This window comes from Aquila chrysaetos, chromosome 16, assembly GCF_900496995.4.
Source record: "Aquila chrysaetos chrysaetos chromosome 16, bAquChr1.4, whole genome shotgun sequence".
Classification (NCBI taxonomy): domain Eukaryota; kingdom Metazoa; phylum Chordata; class Aves; order Accipitriformes; family Accipitridae; genus Aquila; species Aquila chrysaetos.
In genome coordinates, this window is record NC_044019.1 from 6,754,211 (window position 1) to 6,772,285 (window position 18,075).

The 18,075-nt window shown below is 60.1% G+C and overlaps 1 protein-coding gene across 3 annotated transcripts; it reads right to left on the bottom strand.

Moving 5' to 3' along the window:
* Positions 1-815: 815 nt before the first annotated feature.
* LOC115351925 (cAMP-dependent protein kinase inhibitor alpha-like) lies at positions 816-14,431 on the bottom strand. Of its 3 annotated transcripts, XM_030039371.1 has the most exons (6): positions 14,217-14,431; positions 13,947-14,132; positions 2,825-2,921; positions 1,905-2,023; positions 1,370-1,521; positions 816-1,291 (listed from the first exon to the last, which is right to left on the bottom strand). In XM_030039371.1, exons 5-6 carry the CDS (start codon positions 1,512-1,514, stop codon positions 1,209-1,211), a joined length of 228 nt encoding a protein of 75 aa, XP_029895231.1. In that variant the 5' UTR covers positions 1,515-1,521; positions 1,905-2,023; positions 2,825-2,921; positions 13,947-14,132; positions 14,217-14,431; the 3' UTR covers positions 816-1,208. The 3 variants fall into 3 exon arrangements, with proteins under 3 accessions (XP_029895231.1, XP_029895230.1, XP_029895232.1); XM_030039370.1 differs by having other exon boundaries at positions 2,825-2,917; positions 13,947-14,431; XM_030039372.1 differs by lacking the exons at positions 2,825-2,921; positions 13,947-14,132; positions 14,217-14,431 and having other exon boundaries at positions 1,868-1,979.
* Positions 14,432-18,075: the final 3,644 nt, after the last annotated feature.

Sequence of the window (18,075 nt, forward strand, 5' to 3'; positions counted from 1 at the left end):
GCTGCTGGACATGGTGGCCCCGTGTGCGGCCCCGCACAGCTCTCCCAGACCTGGTCACCACCTGGGTGGTGGCCAGAGTGGACCTGGGCTTTGGGATTTATTTGCTGGTCCCACAGCGACAGCTATAGGTGACCATCCGCGATGGAGCTGGGTCCAGCACAACGTGCAACCGCTCTGTCTGGCTCCAGCCTCCAGCCAGCAAACCCCAGTCTGGGAAACCAGCCCCTGACCTGGGCAGGATCCGGGCAGCTCAAGTCCTTCCCGGCCTCTCACCTCCCCCAGCCTGGGCAGGAGGGTCCCCATCCCACCCACTAGCAGGAGCGGAGGTTTTGGGGAGCATGGCCGGAGCCTGGGAAAGCCCGACTCCATTTCGTGCACATCCCCAAACCGCCGCAGGACCTGGCTGGCCCCGTTTGCTGCTGCTTCTCCCTCTCTGGGTTATCCCCAGGGACACGGCAGGGATCCCAGGGCTGCGGGAGGGGAGCAGGCATGGGGACCCATGGGTGGCCCTGGTGTGGGGAGCTAGAGTGATGTGCAGGGCTGGGGATGCCCAAAACAGCATCACCCTGCTTATCGCCCCGAAATCACCGGCATCCCCCTGTCCCCAGGAGCTGAGACCCCCAGGGCAGGGACCACCCTGGGGTTCTTCGCTCCTCGGTGGGACTCCTCAGCAAGGTGCTGGCTGCCGGGGTTGGAGGGGGGGAGGGCTTTGCTTAAGGGCTGGGGGGGGCTGTTGGGGTTGTGCAGTGCTTCCCAGCCCCCCTTCTTGAAAAAGGCTCCTGGATCACGCGGGAAGAAAGGCCAGGAGACGGAGGTGGTACCCAAAACATCACAGTGAACACCACACTCAGCTAGAAACACCCGCGGGCTGCTCCTGCGACGAGGAGAAAGGTCCCCCCGGCAAACCCCCTGTGCTCGGTTCTGCCAAATGCCCCAGAAGAAAAATATTCCTCCCCCCCGGGGAGGCAAAAAAATCCCCTCCCCGAGGTCCTCGCCCAGGGCGTGGGTGGGAATCGCCCCTTCGTCACGGCAGGTCCCCGCCATGCGATGCTCCCCCCACGGCGGGGGGGAGATGACACCCGACGGTCTCGCCGCCGTAGCACCGAGGAAAACCCAGCGGACTCCGGCCGTGCCAGGAAAGCTGGGCTGATGCTCTGCAGCCTCCTCTTTCCTCCGCTGGTCAGCAACGTTTCCCCCCGGGAGCGGGGTTAGGACGTGTCCTTCAGCTCGGGGCTGGGGGGCTGCGGAGGGGGCACCTCCGCCGAGGGCGACTGCATCTCCTGGGCGCTGCCTGCGAGGAGAGACGAGGGTATGAGCCACTCTGGTTCCTGCCCGCCCCGTGTTGTCCCCCATCTTCCCCATCACCTACCTGCGTTCAGGGACATCTCGGCCAGCTTGAGGGGCAGGTCAGAGGGGCTGACGCCGGCCGGCGAGCCCAGGATGTCGGGCAGGGCATTGCGCCGGCCCGTTCTCCCAGAGGATGCGAAGTCCAGCACGGGTTCCACCTCGGTCATGCTAACCCTGGAGAGACACGGGCCCCTCTGCGTCAGCACCGCTGGGCAAGGTGGCCCCCAGGCCCTGAGTGGGGAGGGTGGCTCTGGTCCAGGCAGGATGCTCTAGTTCAGGGCAGGCAGCATCCCCTGCCTGCAGCTGCCCAGGGAGCAAGGCTAAGCCCTCTACAATCCCCTCTGCCCACCCTGACTGCAGGCTCTCCAGGAGCAAAGGCACGGACCACCCTGCCCACGGGACTCCCCCGTCCCCAGCGTTGGCACCTTTGGGTGCCGGGATCTCTGCTGGTCACCGCATCATGGAGGAAGGGGGGTCCTCAGGGGTCCCGCTAGCACCCCCCCACCCCCAGCAGCCTTACCGGGCACCCTCCAGCCTGGCCTGGCGCTGCGTCTCACCCGTGCCCAGGATCCTGCTCCACTCCCCGGCCTGGCGGTTCCCCCTCCCGATGTCTCCCAGCCAGTGAGGGACCCCACGGGAGACGGGGACTCCCGGCCGGGTCCCCTCCGGCTCCAGCCTGGGGGAGGCAGAGCAAGGGGTCAGCGATGGGGCTGGTGTCAACAGGGTGTGAAGGAGGGAGCGAGGGCCAAGCCTGGGGGTGGGAGAGGCTGTGTCCCCATGCGGGGCACCCATAGCACCCAGCACCCTGCTCCCTGGGTGGCTACACCAAGCCGGGCTGTGAAGGGCAGGGACCTCTTGTCCCTGGTGGGCAAGCAGGAGGAGGGGACGACAGCAGGGGATGGATGGAGAGCAGGGATGGGGACATGGAGGTGACACCCAGCTGGGAGGTAGAACAGCAAGGGAGGCTGAGAGGGCAGAGGGGGACCGGCTGCAGTGCCAGGGGACAAGGGCACATCGTCCCCAACCTGGGGACCCCACTGTGTTCCTTGAGGAACAGCTCTTGCTGAGCCAGGGCAGGCACTGGTGATGCTGGAGTCTCCTCGAGCGGGTGGGGGGCTGTCCCAGGAAGCCTCCAGCACTGGGCACTGTGCAGATCCCAGTGGCATGGACCTGATCCTGGTGCATGCTGCTGCTGGGACCTTACTGGGGTGTTTGCTCAGTGCTGGTAAATATTCTGGACTTTTGCAGAAGGGTTTTGCAGCTGCAGGCAGGAGGTGGCACAGGACCTTGCAGGGACAGGGGTGGCCTCTACCCTCCCGAAACCCCCTCCGCCCATTCATGGGGCGTAGGGACCCCCAAGCCATCACCCCAGCAGCCCCGGTCCCTCCAGGTTGGACACTGGGGGCAATGCTGGGACTGGTGTCCCCATGCTGGTGGCAGTGGGAGCTTGTCCTGTTGGGGGGGGTGATGAACTTACCGGTGTCCCCCTGGGAATTGCTCTCAGGTGGAGGACGAGCCAAGGTCTCCGAGTCCTTGGGCGCAGGCGCTGTGCCGAGCGAGACGAGTGACCCTGGCTGCGTGCGAGGAGGAGACATGAATGATTAACCCGAGAGGTAAGATTAGTCATGGGGTGGCCGCCCTACGTGGGGCAGGACCCATGCCCTTTTCAGGTGGGGAAACTGAGGCACAGAGTGAGGCTCAGGTGTGTGACGAGGGCAGGGTCTGTGGCCCTGCAAGCGGTGGCTGTGCTGCTGCAGAGATTGGTGGAGGTGTGATGCTCCCTGTGCAGGTGTACACGCAGGCACCATCTATGGCACTCTGGGGCTGCGTGCATTTGCCTGTGCATTGGCACACGTATGTGCATGTTTGCATGCATGACCTCTGGCTGGGCTGTTGTGTGTGAGCATACATGTACATGCAGCTGGAGCTGAGCCCCAGGGTGTGTATGTATGGTGCCCTCTGGTACACATGTGCATGCATGGTGTCCCATGGTACACGTATGTGCATGCTTGGCATCCCTTGGCACATGTGTGTGCATGCATGCTGCATTGTAGCACATGTGTGTGAATGCACGGAATCCCCTGGCACATGTGTGTGCATGTGTGGTGTCCCATGGTACATTTATGTGCATTCGCGGCATCCCCTGGCACATGTGTGTGCATGCATGGTGCATTGTGGCACATGCATGTGCATGCATGGCACTCCCTGGCACACATGCGTGCATGCCGTGTGCCCGGTATGCACACAAGCACACGTGTGCACCCCTATGTCAGTGTGAGGGCTGCTGCCAGCTCCTGTTAGTGCCGGAACCATGTCACCTCCTGGTCACAGAGTTTCTCATCACACACCACAGGTTCGAGCTCACGTCTTTCCTCTCGCAGCGAGTGCCCTGCAGCAACGCCTGCTCGCCTGGCGGGAGCCCTCGGCCCCGCAGCCCCTGCTCCGGGCACCGGGACACGGGCAGGCAGCGTGTAGCATCTGTGATGGCACCGGAGCACCCGCCGTGTCACCTGGGCAACCCTGTGGGAACGTGGGAACAGGGGCTGGGGTGACCGGGGGCTCACACGCCAGGCCTGCCGGATTGTGTGAGCACGTGAGCATACACATGCACGCTCATGTTCACACACACACATATGCATATACTCATGCATGCACACATGCAGCCATGCATGCATGCAGATGCACGCATGCAGATGCACGCACGCATAGAGGCATGCGTGCACACGTGCAGGCGTGCATGCACATATGCACATACACATGAATGTACATGTGCGCACACACAGGCTTCCCACAGACAGACTGACTCGTTGCACATCCCAGCAAGAAAGGAGCCCTGCAGGGCTGGATCAAAGCTGCCTTCCTGGCAGCCCCAGCAGCTCCTGCTGGCTCAAGCGCTGGAGAACCAGGCAATAAAAAAGCCTTCAAGACCAGGCTGGCTCCTGCCTATCTCCTTCCTGTAGCTAAACATCTCCAGGGACGCTGGGGACGGGGTGCCCAGGATACAGGCAGGAGTTACACCCCGTATGCTCACCCACTGCACTGAAAAGCCATGCAGAGAGATCGGGACTTTCATGCTGGCATGGACAGAAAAGCTACTGGGACCCTGGAGGGGACCGAAACCCCTGGGGGGTTGTCACGGGCAGGGGAATGCTGACCACTCCTGGGATGCAGCATCACTGTCATGGGGAGCCCATTGGGCTGTCCCCCATCCCCCTGCACCCCTGGGCTCCCTTGGGAGCAATGTCCAAGGTACCAATGTCTGCCCTGTCCTCCCAGTCCCACAGGCAGCAAATCCAACCTGGTACTGGGCAAATAACGTTGCATAAACCTGGGGCCTCTGCCCAGCGAGTGGGGATTTCTCCCTCTAAGCAGGGACTGTTTCTGGGAGGCTTAACATGGTCTCAACTTAAAAAAGCTCCCGGAGTCACATGGAAGGTCCTCAGGGCCGCTGGCTCCTGCTTTAATGCTCCTAATGGGATATAGGAGCATAGGGCAGAAATAAACCTTAATCCCTTTTGGAGATGGGCTGCGGTGGAAGATACTGGGAAGAGGTGGAGGGAGGACATGGCGCTGGGATGTGTCGTGTCCCCTTAGTCAAGTTCCTCGGGAATCAAGCCAGCCCCACCATGGCAAAAGCTGCCTCCTGCACAGAGGCCACCAGGAGACCAGAAAATGTCCTACAGGACCATATCCAGGCTGGGATGTCCCCAAACCTCAGGCATCTTCATGCAACACAACATCCTCCCAACAAGAGAGCTCCCCAGGTCTCCGTCCCCATGGTGCCGCCGAGCCCTGACGCTCTCATGCCACATGGGCAAGAACTGTGGGCACACGCTGAGCTGTGTATGGGCTGGGGATGCTCAGTAGCATAATTTGGCTGTGGTGACGACCAATTAAAGCACAGGAGAGGAAGGTGACGGTCTGGCTGAAGGCCAACGGGCCAGATGCTCGCGAGATGAAAGAGAAGCAAGATTTTTGCCATCCCACAGCGGCCGGGATGTGCTGCTCCCCATCCCGTGCTGCTGCAGATCCTCAACCCCATGCCCAGTGTCCAGGCTGCCTGGGCAGCTTTTGCAGGATTAGACCTTGCCTTTGGCATCCAAGCTCCTTGCAGGATGATCTGCTGCAGGAAACATCTCCTAAGCCCTGTTTTGGGTGCTGCCCCACTGCTTGCCTTTGACATTTGGGTATGAATCCTAAGCCTGGAGCCGCCTGGGGAGCTCCTGTACCTGCAGGCAGCAGGAGGAAGGGCTCCTGCCCCAGCCTCTGCTCCCTGCTCACCTGCTCTTTGCTCCAAACCTCCTCATCCAAGCCCAAAAAAGCCAAAATCCATGGCTTGTGAAGGAGGTGCTACAGCTGGACACCTCTGCTGAGACCCAGAGCATCAGACCTGGGAAGGAGAGTGGTTTGGGGTGAAGAGCACCCAACCTCCTCTTCCTTTTCCTTATTATCCTCCTCTCCCAGCCTTGGGCCAGGGAAGTTGCAGGATGGACCCAGCCAAGGGACTGACCTGGCTTGGAAACAGCCACCCCTTTCCCTACCACCTGCAGGCAGTGACGCCAGGCGCAGGCAGTGATGGGCAGGGACACGCTACGGCCACCCCGTGCCAGACCTGGGCTTTGCCATCAGTGGGAGGAAACCAGCCAAGGGTGTCAGGAGGAGCTCAGTCCCATCCTGCGGGCTTTGGGTAGGATGGGCAGCAGGGTTTGGTGGTGGAGGTCTTCCCTCTGGCATGGCATCATTCCTGCTCGAAGGTTTGACTTAATCTCCCATTTCCCTGGATATAAAAGCCTTGGAGGAAGGAAGGAAGATGCTGAACAGGCAGAGAAAGGTGTGAACCACCCCGGGGATGGAGCAGCTGAAGAGACTGAGGGTTCAGTTCGGGATCAGACATCTCCACGGGCAGCAGCACGTCCATGCATCCTCCCCAGCGATGGAGGCAAGGATGTCCCCCTGACACAACAACTTGGGGTGCCGGAGGGCAGGAGGGAGCAGACCACGCTCAGGGCTCACCCAAAATTGCACCTGTGGCTGCTGCTGGAGCCAGCACCTGGAGCATGGGGACCACGGGACATCTCGCAGTCCCCACTATGGTCACACAACTCTGGCCAGCTTTGCCAAACGCATTTCACCTCCCAGGGCATATGAACCAGAAATGCTCTGGGGTGTTTAGGACGGGGGAGATGTTATGGCGATGGCTGTAAAGTTTTGTTATGGATTCATTTAACCTTAGGCAGTAGGATTTGCTTTTTCAGATTCAAAGTGGTTGATGGGCTGTCAGCTAATTTGGAAGTGTGGGTTTGGACCATTTAATGTTCTCAGCTTTCTTTATAAGGGAGGCTCTTCATGCTTGTTTAATTCAATGTGTTATGGGGTTGGTGCTATGCCCCACAGATGACAGGCTGGGAAATGCTGCAGCCCAGTGCAAGCCCTCTGAAAATCCACCTGCAAGCCCATGACGCTGATGTTATTAAGAGATGATGAACACGATGAAAAATGGGAAGCGTAACCGTAACATTGAATTAAATGAGCGTTGCAAGCTGGGAAGGAAATAGCTGCCCCGGATCAAAAAGGGATGAGAGCATCATCCAGGAAAATCAACGATGAGTCCACAGGGAAGGAAAATCCAACGGGGCTGATTTAACCAGAGACCAACAACCACCAGACAGACTAAGCAGCCCCTGGAGCCTGGAATAGCAGATGGCAATAATTAAACACAGGCTAAAATCTGGAGGGCTGAGGGATCTCCCATGGAGGCAGCAGGTTTGGTCCCAGCGGTTTCATCTTGAGGGATGCGGCTGCAGGCAGCAGCGTTCCTGCCTGACGTAGCAGCAGTGCTGCTGGTGTCGGAGCCCAGGAGGTGCTGAGCAGGCACTCACTGCCACATAGAAATGGGCTTCGTCAGCTGTCAGCAGCCCATAAACAGCTCCCAGGATCCAGGCGAGAGGGAAGGATGGGAATAAATACTGTCCCAAACTCATCATCTCCAGGGCACGGGGGAGAAAACGAGAAGGGAAAAGGCCCCAGGGATGATGGCTGGTGCGGGAATATTTAACATGAAGATAGAGAGTGATACAGAGAACAGGTTTTGCTTCAAGCTCAGAGCACAGGGAAGTCCCAACCCAAGTGCCTCGAGCTGGTGATCCCTCCTGGAAGCGGTGCTGGGAGGGAAGCAGCTGCCAGCACCTGCCCACAGGGGGATGCTGGCACCTCGCTGCCTGACCTCGGCAGTGGAACCTCTCCAACCATGGACCGACATTTTTATCCCTAAATCACCAGGTTTCCAGGCAGCCTGGGAAGGTGCCTGGGCCAGCTCGGATCCTGCCTGACATGTTTTGAGTGACGGTGACACAGCACGGAGCGAAGCAGTGCAGGGACCCAAGCGAACCTGTGCCTGGATGCTCAGAGCATCATCGAGGTCTCACACTACTTTTTCTCCCATTTTTCCTTGGCTTCTCCTCACCCTGTGGCCTCAGCTCCTTCCCAAAGCTCTGAGGACCCGTTCCAGCAGGTTTTCAGAGAGGAGGCTACACTGGCAGCTCCCCAAATCTCTGGCCCTGCCTGAGATGGTCTAGCGCAGCCCCGTACCGGTGGGGTTGGCCCCTCCATGCGATGCACTTGCCAGCAAACACCATTGTCCAGAAGGCATCCAACACGTGGGCTCCCACCACCTCCCCTCGCCACTGAGCAGCGGATCTTCCTCGTTAGACTAATGTACTTAGAGCAGTAATTCTCGTTACCCTCTAAGCCCCTTCCCGTTGTGTCCTGCTTCGCACTTTGACCTTCCTCCCTGCTCTTGCTCTTGCATACCCATCCTCGCAGCCTGACCTGCTTTCCCTCTTCTCCACGGTTCCTGCCTGTGCTTGGACTGCCTCATCCATCGGTCTGGGGCACGCTGAACTGTCTCTTTGTCCCGTCCATCATCCTGACATCCCTCTCATCATCCTGACATCCCTTTTCTCCCTTTCCCCTGCTCCGTCCCTGCTCCCCACCCCTGCCCTGCGGGTGGGCAGGACCAGGTCTAAGCTCAGTCCCATCCCTGCTCATACCCCAATCCTGAATTATTCCACCCAAACCTCTCCCTGGGTTACAAGGATGATTTTAAAGATCACCCTTCATTTGCCTTTATTCACCTTCTGTTTCCTTTTTGCGTGCTTTAGGGCTGACTTATTTTTTTAGGATTTTTTCTCCAGCTGTAGGACTTAGAAATTTCTTTTTTGTGCTAAAACCTGAGATGTGTCCTAGCTAACACCAGCCTAGACTGAACACAAACACTTCCCTTCACTGGCTCTGCAGCAGGGCTCGTCCAGGCTTGTTAGATATTGGTACCTAAATTCCCATTCAAGGCAAAGAGTGAGAATGAAGGACTCCAAAACCGATAATCTTAATTCCCTGTAATTCCTGGATGCCAACAGGGAGATGAGCACAAGAGGTGGGTTTTGCTGCTGACATCCATAGGATGGAGTCACTGGGAGAAATGAAGGGTGCGTTATTGCTCCATCAATCCTGGTCTCGTTGTGCTCGGGGATGACGGCAGAGTTCAGCTGTTTAATACCCTCACGAAAGCCAGGAAAAAAATAAAATCCAACCTGAGTCTCTCCAGACAGGATTTCAGGCTATTTGAATAAACTGTCACTTTGGTTTACAATGCTGCAAACACAAATCAGAGCAAGTCCTGCTCAAGGGTAAGAGTGAAACCAGCTCATGCACTTGCTGACATCCCAATCCAAAGTTTCCCTGAGCATCTGCAGGGCAAACCCAAAAGCTGCGAACCCGTATCTGGGTGCCTCCAGACCTCGAGGTGCTCACCACCGTGCCGCACATCATGCCTTGGCTTCCCCAAAGGATAGTGACTACAGAGAAAATCCCCTTTTGATCCTGCAGACCTAGATTGGGCCAGGAAAAAGTGCTCTGGAGGATTTGGCAGTTTAATCCTGACACAGCCCCGCTGAGCTCAGCATCTCCTACAAGTCCATACATCGATAAAATTGAGGCATCTTTTCCCATGGGAGCAGCTCATGGGGCATCCCGGGCAGACGCTGAAAGCACTGGGGAAACCTGAATGCGCGACGGCCTCTGGACTATCTTGATTTCATTCCCGGACATGCCTGAGTTGCTCTTATTAAAGACCAAAATGCAAAAAGCTCAGCAGGCAGAGGCACGAGGACGTGGGCTGACAGCACAGCATTGCTGCTGGGCTTTGCCGGGGACTTATCCTGCACCCAAAAGCTCCCCAAACCCGGGTGCAGGAGGGAGGGGGATGGATAACCTCATCTGCGTTGGCCTTGGGGTGTGCATCGAGCCCCACTCACCTGGAGAGGAAATAACCATATCCCAGGTCCTCTCCTCCATCCTACCGGAGCCTGGGGCTCCCAGCCCAGCGCACATCACTGCTTCCCATCCCGCCCGATCTCCCCTGGGTTCCCAATTCTCCCCTGGGAAATTCAGAGAGGACAATTTTTTCCTTCACTTTGTGCTAATAACAAGCACCTCCGGCTTTTACCATCATATAGAGCAGGGCTCCTGTTCCCTGGCAGCCGAGAGGGGCGAGGTCCCCATGCAAAGATGCTGCTGCTGGCAGGGATGGAGCTGTTTTGCAATATGGCATCCACGAGGAAGGAGCCGGCAGCTCCCTCACTGGGCTCTGACACATGGGCTGGGCAAAACACCGGAGCGGGAGCAGCTCTGGGACAGCAAAACGATCCCACCCCTGCACCGCAGCCACTGCCGGCCCTGCCAGCCCACCCACTCATTGGCATTAGGAAAATGAAAAGCACCCAAAAAATCACCAGCGATATTCCGGTTGTGGATATTTACTGTCGGAACATGGTAAATCCTTAGGGCCAGCAGCGCTGGCAGCTCCTGGCGTCCTGGTGACAGGGGGGAGGTGACAGCTACGTGACCCAGCTTGACACCGCCAGGCAGGAGGACGCAGCACGAGCACAGCAGCGAGCGAGACCCTCAACCCGCACGCCGGTTTGGGTGCAGATTGGGATCACCCATTAAAGCGCAGCTCCCCCGGCTCACAGCCGTCCCCCTGCCCACACATGAGCAGCTGGGACCACAGGCTTGCGTTCCCCTGCCCAAACCTCCAGGACAGGAGATGCTGTCCTGCATCCCAGGGAAGGGTGGAGGGAGGGTTGGAGGCATCCCAGGGAGAGATCCCACCACATCCCAGGGAGGGATAGAGGCTCCCAGGCCAGCTGGGTGTTTGCCAGCCTGTGGGCTGTGACCTCTTCAGGGCTTGTGAGCATCCCTGCCTACACCCCCATCAATTAATTACCTTTAATTGCTGGTGTGGTGGGAGAACAGGAATTTCCCCCGGGGGATTCGGGTGCCTATCAGGGACCCCGCAAGGGTGCTGGGTGCTGCGTGGGAGGGCTGAGCCTATCTCCCCAGTGCTCCTCACCCCGTGGGTCTGCTCTCAGTCCCACCGCCTGCATTCAGGTCCTTTTCAAGTCCAAGGGGGAAAATGCAACAGGGGTGATAGAAGCCCACCTGCAGCCCCCATGGAGAGGGACCTGGCACCATGGGTAAATCAGCGCTTGCTCCTGTAGCCAAGGGAGGTAAACAGGAGCTTCTCCTACCACGCGTCTCAGTTGCAAAGCAGGTGATCTAATGGGAGGTAATTATGGTGATTGAGCCCTGGGTAATACAGCTCCCACCGTAACCTTTAGTTAGCTGCTCCAACTACGGCACAAACTATAATTTTGCATAATAAACGTGTCACCCGCATCTAAATTGGTTTCATTCTTCAGTAGTTTCAGGTTCCCTCCTCCCCAAATGGCTCTTCATCAGCTGCTCCAGCCTGAGCATCCTGGGTGGGAGCTGATGGACCCCATTCGAGATGATGGGGACAGGGATGTCCTTGATTCTCCTGGCTGTGGATCGCGTGGGTGAGTACCACGGCGCAGGGATTTGTGCCAGGGGAAACTCAAGGAGCCATGAGGATGCTGCGATGCAGGCTGTGGGCTGCTTGGGGCAGGGGCTGGGAGACCTGCTGGGGCACAGGGTGCCAGCTGGGTGCCACTAAGCATGTGCCTGACCATGCCGTGGGCTGGGTGACATGAGGCACCAGGCATTTCTGAAACGCAGCTGGATGGCCACGGGCTCAGCCATGCACTGTGGGAGCCTCTTCCCCAGCTTCTCCCAGCACAACGTCCCTTATCTCCATCTGCCACCAGTTGGCACCAGGAGAGGACAGTGGTCCAGCTCCTCGTGTTGGGGGGTGTTTGCTGGCTCCGTGCAGCCCTGTCCTGCTGCAGTCGGGTGGGGGGAGCGATACTCCATGTTGCCCATCCCATGGCACCACATTAGTGCTTGCACCACATCCAGGGCCCACACAGGGACCCCCCCTGCTCACCACCCCCAGGGTTCCTTTCCTCCAGATCCCCTTCCTCTGGGTCCCCACCTGCCTGGTGAATCCACAGACCCGTGCTGGGGGATACTGGTCCCACCACAAAGGCTGGACCGGTCACACCAAGGAGAGCCCAGATCAGCCCGTGGGTGCTCCTGCATCCAGCTGGCTATGGCAGAGAGGGCAGTGGGGTGCCCTGGGGAAGCAGCACTGAATTTGGAGGCGTCTCCCTGGCTCTGCCAAAGCAGCAGGACATGTGCAGGCACCCGGATAATTAATTTTGGGGAGCTGAGCCAGCTGACGGCTTCGCAGGCCATGTGCTGCAGCTAGTACCTCCAGCTCCCTGGGGAGCCCCCGGCATGTGCTTCCCCCCAGGTCCCTGGCAGCCAGCAGATTTTCTCCTTCCCACTGCAACTCATCCAAGAAGGGAGATGGCTAAGTTCCAGAGTGTCCTGCTCCCCTGGCAGCATCCCCTCGGGAGGGACTGATGGGCCTCCCCCATGGCGAGGCCTTGCATGAAGGTGATCCAGATATTTTCCCCTGTACACATGCCGGGAGCATCATTGGGATTCCCTGACGTGGTGGTTGTCACAGCACCTTCCCTGCCACCCAGTGACACCTGCCCGGCCCCTGGGGAGCTGGCAGGGAAGGGACTGAATGCCAAGGAGCAAAGAAATCTGTGCAGGCACCCTAGGGTCAGAGGCACGGCTTGAAATCCCCAGTCCTGATGGAGCAGAGCCAGATTCATTGCCCCTTGGCTGAGCCAGGCGCTAGAACCGCCTGCCCGAGGAGCCAAGGTCAGAACCAGGCTGTATCCCCCGTCCCCATCCTTCGTGGTGCCATGTCCCCACAGGCGACCAGAGCACCCTGTCCTGCAAGGGAGCATGGGGCCAGGTCAGGAATGGGTGTCAGAGCTTCAATGGCTGAACTGGGAGCTGAACCACAAGGCTTCCCCCAAGGGTGGCTGCAATGACAGCCACCGACAGCCTCCCACCGAGCATCCCCCAGCGACCTCATCTGCCTCCACCTCTGCCTCCCGGCATCCCAGTCTGGGAGGAAACGCTGTGACTCCCCCAGTTTAAAAAAGTGAGGAGAACCTGGCTCTGCCACCACCTTTCCCCCTCCAAAACCTCCTGCTGAGCAGAGTAGAGACAGTAGTAGGGCCATCCTCCCCCCCCCCCCCCCCCCCATTATATCTCCTGCCCAGCTGTGACAAGGGAGGGACATCCCGGGAGGAGTCCTGGCAGCCCTCTGTGACAGCAAGGGCTGAGGTGACCCTTGGTGGACAGCCCCAAGGTCATAGGCTGTGAGTACTCAGGGTGAGCACAGGACATCCTGCCTCTGCCACCTCCTTGGTGGCACTGCCACCCAGCCAGGGGACAGGAGCCAGCTCCTGGGACCAAAGGGACCCAATCCAAGCATCTGCAGGGGCAACCTGCCAAAATAATGCCCTGAAGGCAATGAGGAGGGGTTGTCCCTGGGGAAGCCCTTTCCTCCCGAGAGGATGCTGCCCCAGGAGGAGTCACAAGATGAGCATGTCCCCCGCACAGAGCCGTGCTCAGCCCTGCGCCAGCTCTCCCTGCGATCTCACTGCCTGGGGCCCCTGCAGCTTCCCGGGCCCAAAATCATCTGGGAAGATCTAATCCAAGAAGCTGAGGGCTGGAGCTGGGGAGGTTGGGGGCATCTGGGTAGCTGCAATGAGGATGGGGCAGGGTAGAAGGTGGAGGGGGCAGTGGTGACCCCAGGACCTGCCAGGAAGGAGGAGGCAGGTGGTTAAGGGGCCAGGGGTGGGTGCCAGGATGGACAGAGGTGCCACCACCATGGGGGTTGATCTGAAGTGCCCACCCTGAGATGGACGAGCTTTGCTTGGTGTCCGACTGCTGCTCACGCTGATCCTCCCTAGAGCCACTTGCCCCCAGTGGGATGGGCACGGACCCCCCCAAGCTCTCGAGAGACACCCCACTGCCCTGCTCAGCACCGCAGCCTGCCGCAAAGTTTCATCCCCCCAAAACCCATCTGTCCACCGAGGCCACCGCCATCTCCTGAGCCTCCTGCCTCTCCCTTTGCTCCGATGTGCTGCCATGGAGGTGCCCAGGGCGGGCTCTCGCTTCCCAGGGCGGGCACCCAGTCCCCACGGCGGGCACCCTGTCCCCAGCACCCGTGAGCATAGGGCATCCACCGCCGTGGGCCAGGGCCTCGGTGCGACGATGTCCCCTGCACCCACCACCCATCAGCTGCTCACCTGGGCTCTGCTGGAGCCGGTGCCAACGTCGATACCAATGCCGATACCGGTGCCGATGCCGGTGCCGGTGTCAATGCCCGTGTTGGTGCTGCTGCCGGTGTCGATGCCTGTGCCGGTGTTGACGTTGATACCGATGCCGGTGTTGCTGTCGGTATCGGTGTCGATGCTGCTGCTGATGTTGCTACGCGTGCCGGTGCCGATGCTGATGCCGGTGTCGGTGTCGATGGTGCCGGTGCCGGTGTCGGTGTTGATGTCGGTGCCGATGGTGCCGGTGCCGGTGTCGGTGCCGATGCCGGTGCCGGTGCCGGTGCCGGTGCCGATGGTGCCGGTGCCCGCCGGGCGGGCGGGAGGAAGGATGCTCCGCGCTCGGCAGGAGCCCCGGGGAAGCCTCCGGCTCTCAGGCAGCCCTTGGGGCACCCGGGGCCGAGCCGCCCGCAGCCGCCCGCCCGCCCGCCCGCCCAACGCCGCCGCTCCCCGCCGCTCCCCCCGCCCGGCCCCCGCTCCGCGCGGGGGGACCCCCCCGCCGCCGCCGCCGCCGCCGCGCCGCCCCGCCCGCCGCCTCCCCCCGCCGCCGGGCTCTGCCGGGGGCTGCCGGGCCCCCCCGCCCCCTCCCCGCCGCCTGCCCGCCGGGGACCGTCCCCCCCTCCGCGGCCGGGGCCGCCCCGCAACGCCCCCCCCCCCCGCCCCGGGCTGGCCCCGCACTTGGTGGCTGCTGCTCCTCGCCGCGGGGCTGCCAGCCTGCCCGGCGGCTGTGTCTCCCCCCGCGCTGAGACATTTGGCGGGGGGGCTCTGACATCCCCACCCGGGGGCCCCTCTCCCCCCCCCCCCCCCCTCCGCCCCCTTAAGGCTCCATATGACATTGCCCTGCGATGAACTGAGACCACCCACCAGCTCGGACAGGGGGCTCGTAGCCCAGCATGGCCAGCAGCTCTGCTCGGAAAAAAAGTGCAAACCCCCACATTTCTTCTGAATTAGGGTTCCTGGCTGCGGGCCTGGGGAAGGAGCCCCATGGCCCCCGCGGGGGGGGGGGGGGTGAGGAGGGCTCTGCTCGCCCACTGGGACAGCTTGGCCCCAGCCCACACACCTCCTTGCGCATTTATTTCAGCCAAAAATAATTGCCAGGCTCAAAATCTTTGGAAAAAATAATTTAGAAATATGTGGCTGCATCCCTATGGAATGTAGTGCCCAGGGTGGGGGGTGCAGGTGGGGAGGGGGGCTTGGGGACCCTGGATCCAGCTGGTAAATCCGCCTGATCATGTCACAACCCCATGTTTTGCCCAGCACAAGGACTGTCCTCACTGGAGAAGGACGCAGGGCAGAGCCTGGGCGCAGGGCAAGATGCCGCCGTCTTGGCAGCCCAGGCTGCTCCTGGCCTGACACCAGCATCACCTTGAGGGGGGGACGCAGCCAACACCGAGCGTGTGTGATGGGGGTTCCCCACCCGCACCCCTGAGCTGGAGCAGAACAGGGAGGGAGGGCAGAGGCAGCGATGAACAGAGCCCCCCCCGCGTGAATTAAAAGCAACTCAAATTTGCACGCAGGAATGGCAACCCACCCCCTTGGGCTGCCGCTGGTGTTCTTGCCTGTGTGTGCAACAGGGAAACAGCACAATTGCGGTGAGAGGCTCCGAAATGTCCCCTCCTGGCTCTCGAGGTGCACAGATGATGTCCCCAGGGCTGGGGAAGCGGGGTGCACCCGGGCGATGGAGTCCCTGCTCCCCTGGCCCTCCACCAGGATGCTGTTCCGGGCAGGAGTGGGGCTGGGCCCACATTCCCAGATTCCTAGCTCTGGCCATCTCTTCTCACTGCTGATGGTAAGGGGTGATGCTCAGCACCCAGAGCAAGGTGCCCATCCTGTCCCTTCCCCGAGGAAGCTCAGCACCGCCCGGGGCTTGTGGACCATGGGGAGAAGCTGGTGGCTGAGCCTGGCCCAGCAGTGGTTGCTGACCTGGGAAGGGCGATGCTTTCCTGACCTCTGCACCGGCCAGCAAGGCCAATTCGGACGTGCCTTGCAATGCCAGGGTTGTAGAGGGACAAGAGTCACTGAAGCAGCCAGGACTTGGCCGGTCTCAGCCCGATGCTTGTCTCCAGTACCCGCCGTACCCCCAACAGCTCGGGGCGGGGGGTGCTGGAGCCACTCGGCCCCACCAGCCAGCGGGAGGGACATTTATCCTGCCTGCTCGCTCAGGCGTGGTGATGGGCGACTGGCAGCTCCCGCGCGGCCAGCGGGGAGGAGAGCCTTCGCCAGCTGCTATTTTTAGCTCCTCACGCTCCGTTTTCTCCTTGACTGTCTCCCCTCTCTGGAGCAGTCTCGGGCCGAGCATCGGTGATGTTTATCCTGGCTGGCACCTGATCGGATGTGACACTGGCTGTCGCGGGTGGGGGGGATGGCTGCCATCCCTCTGCTCCGGGAAACGTGTGGGAGCAGGGGAGGAGATGTCGGGGGGACAGGGAGGGAGACAAGGGAAGCCCAGGGTGGTTGGGGAGGGTTCTGCTGGAGCACCCTGGGGAGGGTCTCCCTACCTCCAGCTCCTGGGTGCCCCCGAGGGATGGTCTGCCCTGGGAGAGCTGGGGGAGAGCTGCGGTGCGGTCCCCATTTCCACCTAGGCTGAATGCTTCCCTCTGCCAGTGTGATCCTTTGGGGATGGCTGGGCTAGGGGAGCTGGGTAAACTGAGGCATGCAAGAAGTGTGCGAGTCCCTCCATGTTCAGTCAGTGCATTGCTGGCACCGAATAACCTCTCCAAACCTGCCTGCATCCAGGACGTGGTAAGCATCAGGAGCCCAAACTCCCAGCTAAAGCTCGCAAAACTCTTGGGTACAAGCCCTGGCAATGCAAAAGCACGTCGGCATGGCAGCTGGGAAGGGAAAAATTATTCCCTTATCAGGCAGCACCTGTTCGGTGTTGGTACGGGGCAGTGCCGCGGTGCTTGGTGCTGTACTGACACGGGAGCAAAGGTTGCTCTGCTGTTCCTCTGCTCTTTCAGTGCCTGCTCTCAGGCTTTGAAGACATTGAGATCCTCTTCCCAGAGTGTTCCTGGCAGGGTGAGTATCCCTGCTGATGGAGGACATAAAATATACTGTCGGTGCCCTCCCAAGTATCGGGTCAGCCCCTGCTTTATCCATCAGGGAGGTGAAACCAGCGAGGTCGGCGTCAGACCACTCCCTGCTCTGCCACTTGCTTTAAACCCTACTTTCTTCTAAAAAAAAAGGGTCCACAATAGGGAGGAAAAGGGCTCAGGAGAGTATTTTCCTTCCGCTGCTGCTGCCAAGCTGCTTTATCCCACTTATGCAGGAAGGTCATTAAAAGCCACCAACTCTCGAGCTGCCGTAGGGCTGGGGCATCCCCCCGGGGATGGAAGCAGGGTCCCCCTCCCCAGGGGTGCAGACAGGGGAGGAGCAGGGTTGTTTTCCACTCGCCTGCCCAGTGCTGCAGGCTCTGTTCTGGGCTAAAAGTCACTTCTGAGGGAGAGCAGCACTTTGCTGTTCCTCTTTTAGACGTATCTTCCTAATTTCCAGCCCAGTTAAGACCCTGATTTCTCGCTGGGTACGTAGGTGACGTGGAGGAAAGGTTATTCCTGAGCTGAGCTCGCCCCTGGGCTGCGTCAGTCCCTCCGTTAAGGTGCTATTTTGGGACACGGGTCACAGGGTTTGGGGACCTGCAGGTTGCTCCCTGGCTGGGGACAGGAACTTTCCATCAGCCTGAGCTGGACATGGCCTTGGGGCCATCCCTGCATGGGGGGTACCAGCCCCAGAGCGATGGAGGGGGCTCCTGCAGGATGCATCTGCAGAAAACATGCTCAGCCCTTGGGAAAACCATCCTGCCTGTGAGATCTCAGAGGCCAAAGGCAGCGAGAGCATCTCATTGCCTGGAGGATTTAAAACAAGAGGGAAAATGCCAGCAAACACCTCCCAGGGAGGCAATTTGTCACCAGGCAGGGTGGAGCGTCACACTGAGACAAAAGTCTGGACATCTCCATGCCACCTCGACAGGAGACGCTAAGGTCACAGCAGATAGCAATGCCCTTTCTGGGCATTGTCTTTGCTCCGAGTACTCAGCCATCTGGATCTGAGCTTGCTGCACCCTCCTTCGCAGGGCACATCGATTATGCAGCATCATCTCCCACCGGGC